The sequence below is a fragment of the Condylura cristata genome, unplaced genomic scaffold, assembly GCF_000260355.1.
Source record: "Condylura cristata isolate star-nosed mole 26May11 unplaced genomic scaffold, ConCri1.0 scaffold00029, whole genome shotgun sequence".
NCBI lineage: Eukaryota > Metazoa > Chordata > Mammalia > Eulipotyphla > Talpidae > Condylura > Condylura cristata.
In genome coordinates, this window is record NW_004567130.1 from 10,067,513 (window position 1) to 10,088,069 (window position 20,557).

Sequence of the window (20,557 nt, forward strand, 5' to 3'; positions counted from 1 at the left end):
GAGAGAGAGAGAGAGAGAGAGAGAGAGATAGAGACAGACAGACAGAGTGAAGCACAAAAACACATTTATATAGGAGTAAGGCATATTAGTTGCTAAGAGTACAGGCTATGGAATGAAACTGGTTTCAAATCCTGACTATAATTTATTGACTGGCCTAGGTGACTTCCCACAAAGTTGTTTGGGAGGAGTAAACGTGATGGCCTTTATAAAGTGCCTTGTATAGCACCTGACAAATGGAAAATCCTTAATAGTCAGCAGCACTCACTTTATAATGTGTATGTCTATATGCAGGCAATTGTTTCTCTTATGCACTCATTGGTCATACAACGTGGAACCTGAGGAATTAAAGTTAACTTTGAACTATCCTGGCACAATTAAAACAACGATTGTACCTCTGGGGGAATTGGAATGTCTAGGTTTGACTTCCTAGTTGCAAGCTTCACCTTGAGGACAATCTCTCTCTAATCCAGCTTTATTGAAAGAGCACATCTACTGACTCCTGTCCTGCCTTCAAATTGGACAACATGGAACCCTCGTCTAGAACCTGGTAATTTGCCCTGGGGAGGCTGGCTGCTATAGAGCCCATTTGACTTTTTTCCAAATTGGAGGATGATTCACAAGACTGGGAAAGTCTGTATTTGACCCCAGAGGTCATGAGGAACATGAGACAATAGTCTGAATGGCCTTTTAAGGTCTCTTCCACCTTAGTTTTTCTGCAATTCTCTGATAGATTCAGAATGTCTGGTTGCAGGCCTGCTGGAAGCAGGAAACTCCTTCCATATTATCCAAACAAATTTAGTCTTCACTGCTCCTTTCCAGCCTCTTTCTTACCCAACCAGGCAGCAGTTGGGATAAATAAAGGAAATGACTTTTATTCTCCCCTTCCCCCACACCTTTGTTTTCCTAGTCACAGGGTGGGGTAGGATATTGAATGGAGAAATTGCTGGGGTTTGGCCCAAACTCCTCCCCTCACCTTCTCCTTACAACACCCCATCCCCCTGTCCACAGCCACATCCATAACCCTGCCGCTGGGCCTTCTGCCAGATTCTCAGGTGCCTGGTACAATAGGAAGCCATTTAAGACTGAACCTGGGTCTGTATAGTAGAGGTCAGTTGACAGATCTCCTGGAAATTGCCTGGTGTATGTATAATTGTGCTGGCGTAGTTTGACTTCTGGCTAGGATCTGTCTGATCTCTGGGCTGACCAGCCCTCCTGTTTCCTCTTCTCAAATTCGTAACAGGCTCTGATGAGTACCCTACCTTCCCTTTTCTTGAGAAGTGCTATTGGTTCTAAACATGGGACCGTTCTCTTTGCAGCTTTCTGGAACTAGCTTCCTCTCTCTAGGAGAGGTCATGAAAATGGCGATAGTGCAAGCTGTTCACTGCTGAGGTTCGTGGTGACATGGCATCTTAGCATGATGACAAACCAGAGAACCTTTACAAGTTTTCTGAAATTGTCTCTTCACCTCATCAGAGGTGATTGGCCAACAAGGTTGGGGTCATGGGAGAAGGGAAAAACAGCCTTTATGGCTCCTAGCTGGGATTCTGTTGCTTGACCTGATTCTTAACAGCTTTATCAGAGGGGAAACCCACCATTCTTAAAACTCCTGGGAACTGTCCAGGGCCTCCTTTCTCAGGATCATGAACACAGATTATGTGAACTTTGTCTTTTGAGAAGTGATTTCCAATTCCTATGCTCTGGGAAAGGGATAATGCAGATAGAAAACTGTTGTTATTTCATCAGGCAGCAAACTATTTCCGCTAAATTTGTGACTCCAGGAAAGAACGATGAAGAAACACACACGTAGCAACCAGAGACTATGGTGTAATAAGCTGACTAATGACAGAGTATTTTCTGAGATGATGCTGAAAGCCATGCTCATTTTCTCTCCCTCACCTACATCTAAACAGGCAAGGTGGAATCGTAATTACAAAATAGGTACTGTTTACTGAGTGCCTGCTCTGTACCAGACATTATCTTAATGTCTTATTTCACAGGGTAAACCCTGTTTAATACTTACAACAGCCCAATAAATGTTTTGTTATTTTTAAAATTTTTTTTTACTTATTTTCAAGTAGAGAAATGGAAGTTACTTTCTCAAAGTTACAGAATTAGTTAAGTAGCATCGCCAGGCTTTGAACCCAAGCATTCTGATTCCTTGCTTATAAGAGTAGTCTCATTGCATTTCTGAATATGGTCATGTCCTTTAGCGTCACTGAAGCTTAGTTCCCGTTCCTGTTGAAAGTAAGAACTGACTGCCACATACTGGTATCAGATAACATTGAAGGGTATTGGTTCAGAAGCTTGGAGAACTCTTAGTGCCAGAGTGCTATTAAATGGCTCCTGTGTGGGAGTCAGTAGAGCAACCCTGCCATCTACTGTTGGACTGATGATGTTGCTGCTGCATTTATTGGGCCAAGTCTTTGATTCTGGTTTACTCACTTGTCTGGTTTATCTCCAGGGAAGCAGGTTATTGAGATTGGCTGTTGGACAGGTGGCTGCAGCCTGCCTGACAGAACAGAGGAAGGATGGGACACCTTGGTCGTCTTCTGCCCCAATAAGTGACTTCAGCATGAAGACATAGAGTGGGACTCCTAGTACTTAACAGCAGCATGCCTCTGTCCTATGGAGAGTGAGAACTCAGACTCCATAGAAATGCCACAGCTACTGTCTGGCATAGAGACTGAGAGAAGGAGAGGTGAGGTCGGGAATGGACAGCTGATGTTTATTAAACTTTATTTCACTTAGATTATCTAATTCACCCCTCATGATAACTGTGCAATTCTGTTTATACTAAAACAGGAAGATCTAGAGAGGTGGAGTGACCTGCCCAGGTGACACAGACCTTGACATTTGAAACAAGGTCTCCTTGACTCCCAAGAGTGTTCTTTTTCCTCTGAGATTACCAGGAAAAAAAGTAAATTTGGAGTCAGTAGACCTTGAGTCTTAGCTGAGCCAGATTGTGTAACCGTGGGCAAGTTCCTTAGCAACTGTGAGCCTCAGTTTCTCATCAGTAACATGTGATAAAAGTAATACACTTTGGCCACCTGATGGCCTCAGGGTAAAGTTTCAGCACTATCACTGCTATGGTTTGAGTTCAATTCCTTGCTAAGGAGGTGACCCATATGGTGCAGCAGACCTCTCCTGTCTCACCCACTGCTCCCCTTAACAATGTATTTCAGTAGTAGATCCACCGATTCTGCTCCCCACTTTTCTATGTCCTCTCATCCCCTGCACCTCTGGCCTACATTCCAGTTCTATGCAAAAAATAAATAAATGAAAGTGAGCAAACCAAAATTATTTTAAAAGAAAAAACTAATGCACCTCATGGAGGAGTTGTGAGAATCAAGGGCTCAATGGATCTGAAAGCATTAGAACTGTATAAAGTAAAGGTTAACAGCAGCACATGACAACATTGTCTTCTTATATTAGTCATTCACATGTAATTTTGAGCACCATCCACTATAGTAAAGCCACCTAATTAGGCATTGTTGGGAATCTAGAATTAACATAGTAAGTAGCCTGTTGGTCTAATTGGCTCTTCCAAACAAATGAAAAAATGGAGCATTCTTAACAGTGGATTATCATCTGCTTCATTCTGTCTTTGCCCTGACACAATGTCCCCTTACAGTATTCCACTGGAGGACATTGGTCTGTCATCTGGCCACTCTTCATTCTTCATCTTACCTGACCTCCTAAATTGCACTAGAGATAGTAGAGAAAAGCAAATCAGAGTTTGTAGTCAGGCTGCTTGCGTTTTGCCCCAGCTTTTTTTGATTTTTAGGTTTATTTATTGATGCATGCAAGAGCTCGGGTATAGGCCAGAGGTGCAGGGAGTGAGAGGATTCACCAGAGAGTGGGGAACAGAATAGGCAGATCTACTAAAATGCACTTCTGAGGAGAGCAGCAAGTGAGACAGCAGAGGTTTGCTGTGCCATGTGGGTCAGCTCCCTGGCTGGGGATTAAACTCATGCTACAGTCGCTGCTGATAGCTTCGTAGTGCTGAGACTTAACCCCTTGCACCAACAGGGAGACCCAGCTTCTTTACAAGCCACCTGACAGTAAGTCAGCTGCTTAACTTTTCTTTGCCATGGTTTCATCATGTATACTAGAGGCCACTGCCTCAAAAAGTTGGGGTACAGATTAAATTGATCATGCATTCAAAATCCTTAATACAGTGCCTGGCCATAGTTAGGACTTAATGGATGTTAGTGTCTATTAAGTGTCTTTGTCACTCTTAAAACATTCTCTCCCTTTGGCTTCCTTAACATTCCACGCTCTCCTGGTTTTTTCCCCACTTCCCAGTTTGCTTCTTCTCCTCTCCCTAGCACAAAAATATTGCCAATCTTCTAGGTGCACACTCTTGTTTTCTCTTTAGGAATCTCAGCTGTACACATCCTGATGACCTTGAAATCAACGTCTCTAGTCCAGGCCACTGAGCTCTGTGTCCATCTATCCTGCTGTCAGTGTCACATGTCCATTTAAATGTCTTCGTCTTCCCTTCCAAACTGACTTATCTTCCTTCATAGCCTGTCTCATTGAATAGTACCACCATCTACACCCTGAGAGTCTTCTTTGATATCTCGTTTCTCAGCCTTCATGCTCAAGCCTGTCAGTATCATATCCAGATTACATTTGGACATGTCTGCTCTTTTCATTTCTCCCACTGTCACCCTATTTTAGGCTATGTCATCTTTCATTTGGATGCCTACAGTAGCCTCCAGTCTTGACAATCACTCTGTACCCTTTAACCTATTCTTCATAGAGTAGATAGACAGTGTGAGTGAACAAATCTGACCACACACTCTGTCATTTCTCTGTCCTGTGACACTTCCATGACTTCCCAGGGTTTTAGGTAAAAACCAAAGTCCTTAATATTGCCTGTAGAACCCTCCCATGGTCTGGCATCTTCTCACAGCCTCAGGCTCTCTACTTTAGACTCACTGTTCCTCTTCCCAAGATCTGAAGTGCATTCTCTTCCCTTTGTTCCCTCTGTCTGAATGCTCCCTTTTCCTCCCTCTTTTGGCCTAATTAACTCTTGCTCGCCCTTTATCTGATAACTCAGAGAAATAGTTATAAATAGGTCATGGCCCCTGTTTTATGCTTTTATAAACCTTTAAAACTCTTTTGTGGTTTTACTTTACATTCATTCATGTGATCAACTCCTTAATGGTATCCTGAAGCCTCTGTGTGACTCAGCATTACATGGTCAAGCCCCTCGTAGTGTCACCACTGAGCACATCATTTCCTTGGAAGGGATGTTTGTTGAATGCATTGTCTGAGGTTCCCAAGAGGTACGATGTGAGGCCTTCGCAGCCACCAGGGCTGCCGTTACGGAAAGGGCATTGAGAAATTGGTTTGGACACTGGGTTCTTTTGGAACACAGCCTGCAGGTGTTGAGATGAGAAATTAAAGCTTTGTCTCTTACCCCCAGAGGAGTTGGAGAGGCTAACCCAGGAGTCCTCTCACCCAGCAAGGAGTGTTCAAGTGAGCATCTCTGTAGGTACCATCCAGGTGCGAGCAAGCCCTAGAGAGAGGAACCATAGAAGGAAGAATGAGTTCACCTAACCTAGCCCAAACAAATTAAGAATTGCTCCAAATTCTGAAAAATCTAAATTTGAATCATAAGTGTATTTATTTTTTAACTTTAGAAATCTTTGAAGGACAGTGACATTAACTAAGGATGCCCATTAAATATAGAGTGGGGGGAAATTGCAGTGTTCACATTTTACTTATGGAGGTGGAAAGAGGTGGACAGGTTGGTGATTCCCAAAACTAAATACTGAGGTGTGTTCTCTATGAGTTTAAACTAACTAGATCTACAGGTAAAGAGAGTGATATAATAATTAAGAACAGAGACTCTAGTACCAGATTTTTGAGTTCAAATCCTGGTAATGCTGATTGTTAGACAACTTACTTACCTTTTCTGTGCCTCATTTCTGTGCCTGTGCAATGGAGTTACTAGCTGCCTCCCCCTTATGTTATTGTGAGGGATAAGCAAGTGAAGTCATGCACAGCACAGGGAGGAATGTGTGGAGGGAACAGTTCCACTGTGTCCAGGAACAGGGCCTCCCACGTGCATGCTCACAATTGTTGGCCATTTGTAATGAGATGTTAAGGAGGCAAATGTCTCCCAGGGCTGAATAATATGTGAATTGGTGATAGGTACATATCTAAGAAAGTAATTTTTCTTTTCCTTTGAAATTAGTTCTAAAAATATATATAATGTCACCAGGGGTGAAACAGAAAGTGAAAAGTCAATGAAGTAAAGCTAGTAGTTTGTCCAGACAAAAATACTGCCTCTGAATTTGGTTGCTACAGGGGTTCCTTGTGGTGGGCAAGACTGTTTTAGCTGGCTCTCCACTGACAGAATAAAATTTCTGCAGGGCTGCTCACTTCCCTTTATTTTAAGTCTATGCTTAAAAACTGTATTCTGATGCCTAATTCAATTTCCTAGGGCTCTTGATAACAAGCAGGACTTGAAGGTAGTGCCTGGATGTGGGCATTCTGATTTCAGGTGTCAATTATGGGTTGATAATGGTTAAGATAGAACCATTATAGAAGGTCTGCTCCTCTCTGGGTACTATGAAGTCTAGTTTCTGAACCTAAAAGGACAAAAAACAAGGCCTGGATTAGATTCATTCACCAAAGCAATGCCAGCTTTGGAGAGTTCTCCCAAAGATCTACCAGCCAGCCTTCCTCTGACCATAACTCCTTTCTCATTGCTCCCGTCAGCATTGATCTACTGATTGGAACTTTTTGCTCACTTAATTCCTTCATTTTCAGGGGAAGAAACTGAGGAGTACAGCATTGTTTAATGACTTGCCTCAAGTTGATATGCACCTCAAGTTTTCAGGTCTTTTCTACTAGGCCATATTCTTCTAGAGGTTTATTGAGATGTCCAAAGTGTTTTTTCGTGGGACAGCAAGAACATCTATATGAACACAGCATTTGACACTGAATATTGAATATTGAACTTTCTAATATTAATACAGAGCAACAGTGGATGATTAACTACAAGGGGTTGCAGCCCCATTCTTATGAGCTTATCAGCTATTCAGATGACTAACTTGGAGATGTGGCCTAAAGACAAAGGCATAGTCTGCTGTTAGTAATTACTAGTTGGCCAGCAGACTTCGTGTGAACATTTATGCAGCCAGCTCTCTATATATAAAGTGCCCATTAGGTAGATCTATGTCAAGTAAAGTCCAGAGTCCTCTTTGGTGTTTTAGGCTTTATGTTCATTTCGTCAGGAACCTCTCACATAACATAACATCTGTTAACTACCTTTGGACGACTCTTTTACCTGACTCATCTGGCTGTTGGTTATCTGTCCCTATCTTCTTTTGCCATCCCAAACTTTTCTCTGATCACCCCTCACATGTGCTCCATACTACAACTTACGGGTCATATTCTGTTATGCCTCAGTGCGTTTGGACATGTTGTTCCTTCGGGCTGGAATGCATCTTGTCTGCTTGGCAATCAGCCTGTTAGATTCAGCCAATCCATCCCGTCCTCTCTGGAAGGGCCTCCTTAAATTCACCCTCACCCCTCCCTATCTATCAGAGAGGACTTTTTTCCTTCTTTGTTATTTTCTTCATACCTCAGTTATAACCCTGTCAGTATTTGTTTACACACCTACGTCAGTGATAGAGTACAGAATCCCCGAAGTCAGGAGCCATACCTCGTTTGCCTTTGTAGCCCAGAGCCTGGTTAGCTGAGAGCACCTAATGCAGCTGGTACTCAACATTGTTTTTCACGGAATGACCGCCTTTCTCTTTGCACACATGAGTCGCACCCTCCAATATGCATTATCCCATTTCTTTTCTTTGTTCTACGGTATTTTCCTGGGCAAGAGCTTTTCTTTTGAAGCTGGGGCATGGAATAGGACCTCTGTGAATGTCATTCCAAGTCTAAAACCATCAAAGTTAGGGCATGTCTTCTGTACTGGCAGCCCAACATGCTTATTTGCTCTGTATTTTTCTCCCAAGAGCTGTATTCCCTCCTTCCCAGGGTAGTCCTGGAGAAGGGCAAGGGCTGCTAACAAATTGTCTTTCCACACTTTTCACCATTACCAGGAAAATAAAACCTCCAAATACCTCAAGCCAGATGTGAATTGGGGTACTTTTTTTCCTGTTAGCCATCTTCTGGTCTTGCCTTCCTAAGGCTGTCCTGAAACAATCCTAGTAATATGAGAGGGTACTCCTCTCTGCCCTCAGTAACAGCACTGACTTTTGCAGTCCCATCAGCTGTTTCTGAATTTAACTATATCAGGCCTTGTGCTTTTTTTTTTTTTTTCTGTTCCATAGTTGGCCTTTTCATGAGATGGCCCTATAATCTGAAGTCTCCTTTCTCTACCAAGCCTTAGGCACCACTATCACTGGGAAAGAGAGTGAAAATTGTGGGGTTACAGATGACTAAGAACCAGAACCACACCGTGAAGGTGAAAGTCTCCAGTGAGCCACGGCTTTACAAAATGTCAACCACTAACATTTATTTATTTATTAAACTGTGCAGAATAAGAAAACGAAAACCTTGGCTGGAAATCAGTTCCTCATTTGTGATGGGAGGATAACAGTGATGGATCCTGTCTGCCTCTCAGGATTAGCGTAAGAGTAGAATGAAATGAGATCTAGTGGCAGAACACATAAGAAAGAGTAAAACAATGGTTTCAATCAATGTTTCAGAAACACTGAGATTCTTGCAGTCTTAGACCTCATCTCAACTCTTCTTACCACTTAGGCCAGTGAATGGTAGTACCAGGTATCTTCATTCTCAGTAAACTGCCCAGGGGAATCTGCTGCTGCTGCTGCTCTTTCTTTCTCACTTTCAGAAGTTCCTTTGTAAATAAACTAGCAAGTGTAAAATAGTTATTGGAGACAACTTTAGTGTCTTGGGTGTAGAATCGAAAGGCCTGGGTTTAAGTTCCAGCCCTGCCAGTTATAAGACATGTGACCACAAACAGCAGCCTTCTCTGTGAAACTCAGTTCCTCATATGTAAAAAGCAGCTAACAACTCCAGCCTCACTGTTAGGAGAATTAAAATGAAAGTATATTTAGCCAAGTCCCTCCCTCTCAGCATGTGGCTTCTGGTGAGCACTCAGTATTTCCCAGGGTGACAGCTCAGTGTCCGTGACTTCTGGGACTCGGGAAGGTTAACAAACACCAGCAAAAGACAGTTCTTGGCATCCATCTTTATCAGTTATCACGGACATCTGGGTAGAATCTTAGAGATTTAGTCCAATCCCACTATAGTTCAGTAACTTGAAACTAGGCAGGAATAATGAGCAAGCCCAAGATGTCTGCTGGTACCCAGTTACATGAAATGCTTTGTTTTTCAGATTGCTATTTCTCAGTATATTGAAGAGAAGAAAACATATTGGTACAGTAACAGGACCACTATTAATAACTTTTGAGAAGCCATAGAAGCCACCCGTGCCTATTATATACCAGATGCTGGGAATCTGGTTTATTTTAGTAAAATAAAAGTAGACATGGCTAACTAAAGAACACTTAGTTTTCAAAAAGATAGAAAAAGAGAGCTAGAAGTAATCCTATTGATTTGACTCTTGCACAAAATTCTGGGCAGATGATGGACTAGATGGTTTTCCTCTTTTTTAAGATCTATTTTATTTATTTATACATACATAAATACAAACAAGGGCTGGGTTGTAGGCCAGAGGCTCAAGAGTGAGAGGACTGACCAGAGATAAAGAGGGGCACAGAACAGGCAGATCAACGATGCACACGCTGAGGGGAGCAGTGGGCGGGTCAGGAGAGGTCTGCCACGCCACATGGGCCACCTCCCTGACTAGGGATGGAACTTGTCATTGCAGACAGCTTCATAGTGCTGTGACTTAACCCCTTGCACCACTAGGGAGGCCCTGGATTAGGTGCTTTTCTAGGCATTTAGAAAAGGAGCTGATCACTAGGATTCAACAGTTGTAAATTAGTTGTGAGTAATTAAGACTTGATTTCATGTTTTCTCTTTTTTAGGTGACCATTATCTATTGCTTTCTTTTTATATATATTATAATAGTTTATTTTTACATCATTTTGTACATTTTTTTTTCCATCTCAATTGTAATTCCCGTGGGTTTCCCATCACCAATGATTTCATGTTTTCACTGGATTACCAGTCATTTGATCCTCTCTTTAAAAAAAAAAAATGTATTTGTTTGTTTATTTATGCAAACAAGAACTGAGATACAGGCCAGAGATGGGAGGGGGCGGGGGAGGGTGGTGAGTGAGAAAATTCACCAGAGACAGAGTGGGGAGCACAACAGGTAGATTAACTGAAATATACTGCTAAGGGGAACAGTAGGCGAGACAGGAGAGGTCTGCTGTGCCATGTGGGCCACTTACCTGGCTGGGGATTGAACTCATGCTGCTGTGGCTGCGGACAGCCTCATAGTACTGGACTTTGACCCCTTGTGCCACTAAGGAGGTCCCTGATCCTCTCTTTATTTTGCTTAGATATTTGATAAACTCTTTCATGCTATCCTGACAATAATAATGTTGGCAGGAAATCTAGAAAAAAATCAGATGTAGGAGTTCAACATACCCAGCCATTTAGGGCCCTATATTATAAAGGCAGTTTTCCTGAAGGCCTTGTTAGGGTTTATTTAAGGGAAGGGCTTGGGATTTGATGTCAGTAAACCCAACTTTTAACCTCAGTGATACACTTTCCACTAGTAACCTTGCATAAACTACCTAGCTTCTTTGGTTTCCCTTGTTCTGCCTATGTTTCTCGTGACTTTGTTGCAGGGTCCAAACTAAATATTGATCATAAAACCCTTTTTAAACTGAAGATGCCTTATAAACATTAGTTACCATCTTCATTCTAGTATTGTAGTTGCTTTTAATGGGGGTTCGGAATCATATTTATATAGTAGTTATCTGTAGACAGAGGTGTGAGCCTCGTGTGAGACTTATATAGTTTTATCTGGGCAGTGGAAAGATAGGTGCTCAGGGCCCTCCCTGCCCAGTCCCATTACAATTTCTGCATATTCTTGGAAGCACGTCAAGGGACCCCTTTCCAGAGGAAATGGAGTACTCTTTTGGAGTTGGACCTGGAAAAGGTGGAAGAGACAGCCACCAAATAGAAACATAGGAACCTGCAGAAGCTAAGAGAGCAAAGGCCTAGGGGATTGCTGGCGAGAGCTTTATGTGACCTGATCAGGAAGTGGGGGAGAGCAGGAGGTGTCCAGAGCAGTGGCTTGGTGGGAAGACAACAGCTCCAGGAGTCCTGAGACCAGTGTGTCCTTGCAGACTTTGCCTTTGGACTATAGTATGAGGGGAAATGTGTGAGGAGGTATTTGCTCTGAATTATGGGCTTCTTTTTATGAGGTCCATTATTTTAAACAGCAGCACTTAAGAGTAAGAGAAAAATATGAAGAAATCACAATGGTAAAAAAGAAGAATGTTACTTCATCCCTGTTTCTTGTCTCGCTACTGTAAAAGAGAAGATAACTGATTAGATTTTCTTTAAGGATTATGTGCTTAGACTTCTTTACACAATGGGATTATACACACTGGGAAGGTTTCTCATTTAGTACTTAGGATTTCTGATTTCTGTTTTTGCACCTAGGATTTACTTCTTTGTTTCTAATAGCTGTTGTATTCTGCTGTATGGATGTGTTAATGTATTTAGTCACATGCATTCACACACAGACACAGACAGACACATGACTTGTGCTTAATCTAGTGTTAAACAGAGCTGAATATACGTCTTGACACATTTGTAGGAGAATTTCTGCAGGAAAAATTTCTAGCATTGGAATTGCTGGGACCTTCATTTAGAAAGATGACTGCCGCTGTAATGTGGATAGTTAAGTGAGAAAAGGAGGAGCAGAGGTAGATGGGGGTGGCAGTGCTTACCCTTGAAGCCCCATTCCCCTGGAGTTCCCTTCCCTGGCTGGAGTCCTCCCTGCCAGTAGGGGGCACTAGGTGAACACAGGTCATGGGCTTCTGAATCTCTGACAAGACCCTGCTAACAAGAGGTGGGAGTGGTTCCTTCCCCCTCCTCTCAGTGTTCACTCCAGGCTGCAGACTTTGATAGCTGTTATTCTCACAGACGTCTTGAAGCCCAGTGTCTGAGCTGGTTTCGAGGAGTTGGTTTGCTTGGCTCCCCGCCAGGTTTCCAATTTGTGAAATATGTAGAAGATTAGCACCTCTCCTGCCATTTTATCCTGTCCTTAACTGTCAGTCCAAGGATCCCTGCTGTTAGCCTCTGGCAATATTAACTGCTGAATCCTCTGCCAACTGCTCTACGACTTAGAGTACCTTCCACTGCCCAAGCCAGAAGGGGAAATAGATCCTCCAGCGTGTCCTTTCACCTCCTGTTGTTGGGTGGTTTGAATCCTTAGAATTTGGCTCTAAGGAGCCATAACACTGAGCAGCCAGCAGCTTATCACATGTGGTGATCAGTCCTTCGTTGACTCCTCCTGAAGTCTGGATTTATAGGGATCAAATGGACTCCACCTACGAGGGGCTTTCACTACAGTTCAGGGCCTGGGGAGACAGCTGCCCTTCTCCTAGGGTGAGGCAGTTTGCATGGCACTAAGTCCTCATACTACTTAGGGGCACAGCCACCTACTGTGTCCTTTGTAAAGGGAGTTGGGGAGTGGAGAAAGCCTGCAGCGTCCTGCTCGCATTCCTAGACACCGACTCACTGGCCCGCCACACCGCTGGAACAGCAGAGATGTGAGAAGTGTCAGGAGGAGTTACGCTTATGGGCTCCCTGGCCCTGGTCTCTTTGTGTCTTATGCTTTCTTCCATCTACATTCTGTTCATCAGAGGGTACAATTAGAAGATAATTTGCTAGTTCCAGACTTAATTTGATACCCTCTTCTTGCCTGATCGAATTACAGGGAACATAATAGATTTTTGATGAGAAATAGCTGGCTCTGTGGATGGGAGAAAGAGAGCTCCTAGCTCTGCAGCTGAGTAGCTCTTTTGGTATCTTGTGCATTATTCTTCCCTTCCACCATGCCCCATTTTCTCTGACTCATGTGTGCCCCCCTCCTCCCCCCCGGTCTGGGATCCTGATCCTCTCAGGGTCAGCTCAAAAGATTTAAATCCAACTGGAGACGCCAAGAAAACTGCAGCCCCATAGAGCATAAAGCTGTTGAAGCTGGAAGCTATTTAGAGACCTAGCCAAGGCCCAGACAGCGGCAGTGACTTGCTGAAGGCCGCATATTAGTGGTAGTAACAATAGTCTTAATGATATTAGCAGCTAACATTTATCAGCCCTTAATGTGTTCCAGACTCTGTGCCAAGGGCTTACGTGCCGTGCATTGTCACATTCAAACCCAGACAGTCTGGCTCTGGACCCAGGCTGGCTCCAGCATAGCAATGGTAAAGCTCAGTATGGACAGCCTGAGTCCCAGTCTTGGTTTCACCTCTCTCTTATACAGCTGGGTGAGGTTAGTCGAGTAATTTAACCTCGCTGCCTTGGTTCCTTTCTCTTTGGAAGGGGGAGTTTTGCAGCACCATCAGTGAGTGTGGGTTAAACTTTATTTATACTTGTAAGGGCTGAGAGCAGAGTTTGGCACAGGGTGAGCACCCATCTAGTGCTCGTTTCCCCCAGGACTGCCTCTTGGACTAGCGTGTCCTGTCTTTGTGGCACCATATGAGGGTAAGTGCTGCAGAATGCCAAAAGCTGGTCTTCACTATTAGAAGTAGTAACCAGAGTGGTTGAGTGCTCTAAAACAGGGGCCAGCCCTCCCTGGTGGTGCAGCTGGTTAAAGCACAGCTCTATGAAGCTGGCTGCAGCCGCTGCAGCAGAGCAGACCTCTCCTGTCTTGCCCACTGCCCCCTCAGCAGTGTGTTTCAGTCAGTCGGCCTGCTCTGCTCCCCACTCTGTCTCTGGTGAATCCTCTCATCCCCCTGTACCTCTGGCCTGTACCCCAGTTCTTGTATGCATGAATAAATAAATCTTAAAAAAAAATACAACCACATCTATTTATGTTTTATACATGAACACTTGTGTTGCTGTAACAGAGTTGGAGTAGCTATGACAGTTTTTTTTTTTTTTTTAAGATTTATTTATGCCTACAAGAAGTGGGGCACAGGCCAGAGGTATGGGGTCATAAGAGAATTCACCAGGGACAGGCAGATCTACTGAAACACTGCAGAGGGGAGCCGCAGGTGGGACAGGAGAGGTCTGCCACACCATGTGGGCCACCTCCCTGGCAGGGGATCGAACTCACGATGCAGTGGCTTAGGATAGCTTCATAGTGCTGTACTTAACCCGTTGCACCACCTGGGAGGGCCTGTGACCATTTCTTTACATAGACCTGCAGAGCCTAAACTATTTGTTCTCTGACCATTTACAGAGTTACATTACAGCTGCTGTTCAAACTCTGCCAGGTTGGAAACCAAGCTCTATCACTTACTAGCTGTTTTTTCTCTGGCAAGAGCCATACTCTTCAGAGCTTCAGTTTCCTTGTATGTTAAGTAGGGGTGATAACATCTACCCTATATGTGATAGATTTCTGATAAAGAACACTTAACCCAAGGCCTGGAACACATTAAGTGTTCAATAGATGCTAGCTTAGAACAAGGTACAAACCTTATTTCTTTTATCCATTCATTATTCGGGTGCCCAGTCAGTAGATCACAAAAAGGATCCCTTGAAATTCAGTCATCACCTTTGCCATGGTTCCTGTCAGTGGCTTGCAGTGAGAACATCAGCTGCAGACTTACAATAGAGGAGACGAGTGTGTGTGTCTGGGATAAGAGAGCTGGTGTCACTCCCCACGTCCAGCAGTGAGGCCTGGTCATGCCTCACTCTTCTCTAATAGTCTTTGCTTTCCTGTTGCAGTCCTGCAGGCAAGAAGATAAGCGATTTCCCAACTGTGAGGTCTGGTTTGGTCATCTTCACAACTGGGGCTCTTCTGGCATATACCCATTCCAGATATGTGGGTCCATCATCCACATGGGCACCCTGGGCCTTGTCATTCATCATGCCCCATTTTTCAGCTTTTAAAACCTTTTTACCACCAATGGACTTAGGAGCATTTCTACCCACTGAGGCTATGGATGGCATTCTGGGGAGGGAGGGAATGACGGACAGACAGACTGACTGACTAATTGATGGCTGGCTGGGGACAGGTGACCGGGGCTTCGCTGCCTGTGTGCCTCCTGTGAAAGGAAATATTTCCCCTTGAAGAGGCAGAATGAAGCTTCGGGGCTCTGGCCCTGGAGTCACGCAGGTCTGTTTAAATCACAGTCCTGCCACTGACGAGTGTTTTTGGCCTTGGATACCTAGTATCACTGTACCTCACTTTCCTCATTTATAAAGTGAAATAATTTTCATCTCACAGTGAGTATACAGTGCTGCCTACATGGAGAAATGGCAGGTGGCAGGTAACACTTTGGGTTTGTCTCTTTATTCTCCAGTGTAGCTCTTCCCAGAAGTGGAACAGCAGCCCTCATTGGCTGGCTCGTGGGGCTGACCCCAGGCCAAGCAGAGGGAAGGGATGAATGGGGATGCAAGTGCCAGGACTTAGTAGATACCAGCCCGGAGCAGAGCAGGACCTGCCTCTTCTGCCAGAGTCCCCCCCCCTTCTGGGGCGTGGCTTGGTCTGGAGCTAGTATCCTGCGCTTTTCTTCACTTCTGTCTGTCTTTTGGCAGCAACTCAGGCTGGGGACACTCAGGGGCAGATGGTCTCACTGTCTCTTTTTCCTGTGTTTCCCTGAGCTCCGGGACGGACGCTCAGCCTGTCCTGCTTATTGTCTATGGCGCCTGCCTGCAGCCTTCAGCCCAGCTCCACCCCTTGCCTGCAAGGTCTGTTTCCTAAGAGCTAATCCAACCATACACCTCGGTTCCACCGGAGCCCCTCCTCTTCCTTCTCCCTCCCTCTTCAGGGGTGGGACTGGAGAAGAAGGCTAAGTTGACAGCCGCTCTACTTCGCCAGTCCCCAGCCCCTACCCAAGAATTCTTGCCTGTGTGTGTGTAGCCTCCACAGAGAGGTGGTTCTCCTGGAGACGCAAGGGGCTGCCTGAGCTTCCGAGAACTGGGGAGAAGGCCGCCCCAGCCATGAACTCCCGTGGGAAGCTGCCAGGAGGCAAGTGGCCTGGAGTCCTCATGTTTCTCAGGCTGCTCCGAAGGGAGAGGTGAGCGCCCAGCAACCGGCCGGCCGCCGCAGAAGTGCCGAGAGCCCGGGCCTGTCATGGTGGTCGAGTGCAGGCAGCCTGAGGCACTCCCACACAGGTTTGCAGCTGAACTTGTTTATCTGGTGTGGGAAGAAGATGGGAAGTTACTTGTCCATCCCGGCTTACTTCACCTCCAAAGACCCCTTTCGGTGAGTTGGGCTCCGAGTTCCTCTCCCTATCGCCTCTTCTGGTCCTGAGGGGAGGCAGAGGCCTCCCTGAATCTGCTTCTCAGATTTCATTTGTCCTTTCACCATTGGTTCTGTCAGGCAGAAGCCAGAGGCTATTTCCAAGCTGAACAGGCCTGCTCAGGGCTCCCTACTGTGTTTTGGGAATGGGGAGGCAGGGATATTCCCAAAAGGAAGATCTTGGGGAACTTTCTTCCCAGACACACCTGGAAAAGCCTCCAAAAGATGCTACTGACTGGCCAGCTCTGGTGTTAACAGCTTCCGGGAGGGGGTGGGGGGAGAACAGCACAAATAGATAGGGTGCTGTTTGTCAGCTCTCATGTGTCTTACCTGCAGGCCATGCTGCCTGCCCAGGAATTTGTCCCAACAAGCAGGATGGGCAGGTTTTGCCAAGCAGCATGGAAGCTGGCAAGGCCTGGGTGTGGGCAGCCTGGTGCATAGTAGGCGCTCTATAAATGTCTGTTCTTTTAATGGTAGCCACAGTTGCCTCTGACCTTTACAGGCTTCTGAGTTCCCAGGTGAATACAGTTGCTAGGTAAAGGCCTTGGCCAGTACTGCTGAAACTGGAGCAATGGGCTTGGGCCTGAGTTACTGGGCCAGGCATCACACCCAGATCTGAGCACCTCTGTGGGTCTTCTCTGTGGGAGGTGTGGAAACTTTCTACCTCTGACCTCCCTTTCTTAGCTCTCTGCCCCACCCCGTCTCCAACAGAAACTCCCCTGAGGTTGGGGGGGGGGGTGTTTCTGGCCCTCAGGGTCCCTCCTGAATGGAGCCATTCCTGGCTGGGGTGGGGCTTGTTTTCTTTCCCTGGGAGCAGCCTGTTGTTCCAAGGTTGCCTCCCCCTCACCAGTGGTCCTGGTACACTTCTGGCTTCCCCAAGTCAGCCCCATGCCCAGACCTCGCTGCTGGGATACTGGTCAGATGGCCATGCCCTGGGCAGAAAGGCAGAACATCATGTGGTTTCACAGAATTACTGGACCCTGGTGAGGTTATGAGAAGTGTTTGGATTTGAGGGAGCTGTGTGGGACCTGAGAGGCCCTGCTTCAGTGCTGACCACTGCTACACACTTTGTTTTTTGGTCTCTCAGTGGCCCGAAGATATTCTGTGTCCATTTTACAGATGAGGCCACCAGTTTCAACAAAGTTAGCATTCCGGCCTCCCTCCTCTGATGGGTCTTTTCTGTCTTCCTGAGGTTTCTCTCATCCCACTTGAGACTGTACCCACCTTTGCCTGCACCTCCCCCAGAGGTGTTCTCGTGGTTTTTCTTTCCTCTCCCAGCAGAGAAAGCAGAAAAAAGCCCTCCTACTTTGCCTGGCATATCAAAGAGGGCTTGGCCGAGATTCTTACCTGAAGAGCAGTGGGAAATGATCATGATAAGTTTAGGAGGCAGGTTTTACCATGTGGGATCAAGATGCCAAAGTGTTTGAAGTAGCCACTAGTTTAGGCCAGGGCCTCATTAATCCCTTTTACTCTTAATCCTGACCAGCAGTTTGGGTGGTGAGGTGGGGTGGGGGCTGTTCCCTTAGGAGCCAGGAATGTCATGCCCCTTTTAATCTTTGGGAACAGGACACAGCTTCCCAGGAGCTGGAGCAGGTAATGAGTTCCCAACCTGGGCCAAGCCACCAAAAGCCGCTCAGGCTCAGCTTGTCTCATGTCTTGTTCTGCCCCAACCCCTCAGGGGAACCTGATCACCCCTCTCCACCTGCTTTGTTTGCCCAGCTGGAGTTAGAGGGTACTGACTGACTCTAGACCTCTCCCCTCCCCACCCCCCAAAGTGGGATACCACATTCCTGAAGTCACTGCTGGAGAGATAGCCAGCACACACAGCTCTGCCCCACTGGAGGGACCACCCAACACCCCCCCCTACCCCCCCCACCCTTCGTTCTTCCAGATAGCATTCTGATCAGTGTCCACTATACTTCCTGGTCAGAAAACCCTTCATTGCAGGGTGTCCTCAAGGTCTCTTCGACTAGCTGCCTCTCCGCTCTCTGGGTCTCCTCTGACCTCAGTTTTCTCCTCTAGAGGCCAGACTCTGGGCTCCTGAACACAACACTTGCCAGATTATGTGAAACAAATTCAGTCTTTGACCCTAGACCTCTGGGGGAGCATGAAGTCCACCGGAGTTCTGGAGCTGTCATTGCAAGGAAAGTGACGCAACCAGATTCCATGGGGACATGATCAGGCGTGACAGCGCAGGAGGGAGGAAAGAAGGAATGAATGTAATTTCTGTGCCCTATCCACCCTGGCCTGACAGGCCTTGCTCAGCACAGTGAATGTCTTCCCCTGCCAACACTAGCATGAGCTTTGCTCCCAAGGAAGTTAACACCTCAGATTGGAAGTAAATTAAGGAGTGACTTTTGTCTAATAGCTTTAAGTTATTTTTCATTGTGTAGAATTTTCCTTAATGTCCAACACTGATTTATGGGTTTGGTTTCCACACTGTCTCTTGAAAACAAGTGCATCTTTGTATTCTCAAGCAATTCTTGTCTAAAGGGAAAAATTATTCTTAACCCTGCCCTGCTTAGGAGTAACATTGGCAGCTGCTTCATATCCTCTGGGACTCCTCCTTAGCTGAGAGATGAGGACTTTGATCAGGTGGATGGGTCCCTACTTAGCAACTAATGTAGCTTCTTGGAGACACATAGCTCTTTGATATTTTTTTCCAAATAATGGAGGTGCTACCTTTAACTGCTGTGTACTGCACAGATTACTAGAGCTACCAGCTTCCTGACTTTTGGTTGAAACAGAGTCAACACACTCTGGTCATCAGAGATTCATTATGTGTCGGGTTAATTTTTAAAAACAGGATAACAACATGTTCTGTAATTACAACTGAATTGACAGCCTGTTTCAACCTACAGAGTTCTGCGGGAAGGAGGAATAATAAAGGATTCTTTGGTTGTAGAGGGTAGCCCCTACTTCATCTGTCTCTGGGTCCGGGGAGAGAATTGGCATTTGCGGTCCTGACACTGTCAGGCTGTGGCAAAGAGACCTGTTCATTCTTCTGTTCAGCCCAGGCAGAGCTCAGAGACAAGAGACTGCAGAAGTTTCTCCCTGGCTGACTGCTCATTTGGGAGATTAAGGATGAACATCAAGCCAGGCCTTTACCAGGACAGGGGAGGGCTTGTTCTTTAATAGGCCACTTGTAATAGTTACTGGTTCTCTTACCACATACGGTTGAAATTTTACCTGTAAACATTTGACCTGAAGAATTTGGATGTAAGTGAGAGCTGGGCCTACATGTCATCTTAACTTGACTTCTCCCAGCACAACACCTTGCCTGTTTGTGCTTGCACATCCTTAATGTACAGTAACTTTTTCCTAGTTGATAGGAATTGATTAGAATTTATTTTTCTAGTTGAATAGATAATTTATTTTAAGACATTCACTACAGAGATCTGGTTCTGGGACAAGTGGCAGGTTCATATTGCTTAGGCATGAGAGGGGGTCTATTTTCATCCTTAGTGTTCCCCAAATTAAAGAGGAAATGGAGGGAAAGAAACACTTCTGGGCATCTGCTGAGCCAGGCATCTTGCTAGGTATTTGTGCATAACTTAATTCTCATAATCCCATGAGATTTGTTTTATCATCACCCATGTTTCCAATTAGGAAACCGAAGCTCAGAGTCTTGAAGTAACTGGTTTTAAGAGAGCGGATAATCAATGACAACGAAGTAATGCGGGCCCAGGTCTTAAAAGAATTGTTTGTGAGAATCTCAACAGGCTTTATGTATAAATAATTTTATTTTTAATCTCGGTGTTGCCTGATGATTCAAAAGATCTCTGCATGAATCTGAGCTGCTCATTGAAGATCCATCCAGTAGGAATCTGAAGCCCATTGCTGTTCCGTTCAAGGCCCTCTGTCATGCTTTAGAAGAGGAGTTGAATTCAGAGATCATCCTCAGGCATGGTGTCCGTGGATCTCCTGATGCCCTCCCCTAGTCAGAGGGTTTCATTTCTGGCTAATCTGGCTACTCAGCAGAGAGTGGTGACTGATGTTTCAGCCCTGTGCTCAGGACTACATCTCATACGGGCCAGAAACCCTTGGCAATTGGGGAGCAGCCAGGGTAGATCTTTACTTTCACTTGAAGCTCTCAAAAATTAAAACTGGAAAAAAGCTTTGGTTTTAGGAAGAACATATTATGGGCTTAGTCTCTGACAACCTGAGGTGTGGGATATTTTTGAGGAGTGCCTTACATTTCTGGGGTGCTCT

At 45.4% G+C, this 20,557-nt stretch overlaps 1 protein-coding gene across 3 annotated transcripts in view; it reads left to right on the forward strand.

Moving 5' to 3' along the window:
* LIMK2 (LIM domain kinase 2) overlaps positions 1-20,557 on the forward strand; it is a 55,962-nt gene that overhangs the window by 13,307 nt on the left and 22,098 nt on the right. The window contains exon 1 of one of the 3 annotated variants that reach the window (XM_012731135.1): positions 510-547. The exons of 1 other annotated variant lie outside the window; for it this stretch is intronic. In XM_012731135.1, coding sequence (XP_012586589.1) covers positions 525-547 — 23 coding nt within the window. In that variant the 5' untranslated portion in view covers positions 510-524. Of the gene's footprint in view, positions 1-509; positions 548-15,897; positions 16,310-20,557 lie in introns of those variants that run through there. One more of the 3 variants, XM_004690921.2, reaches the window with a different exon arrangement.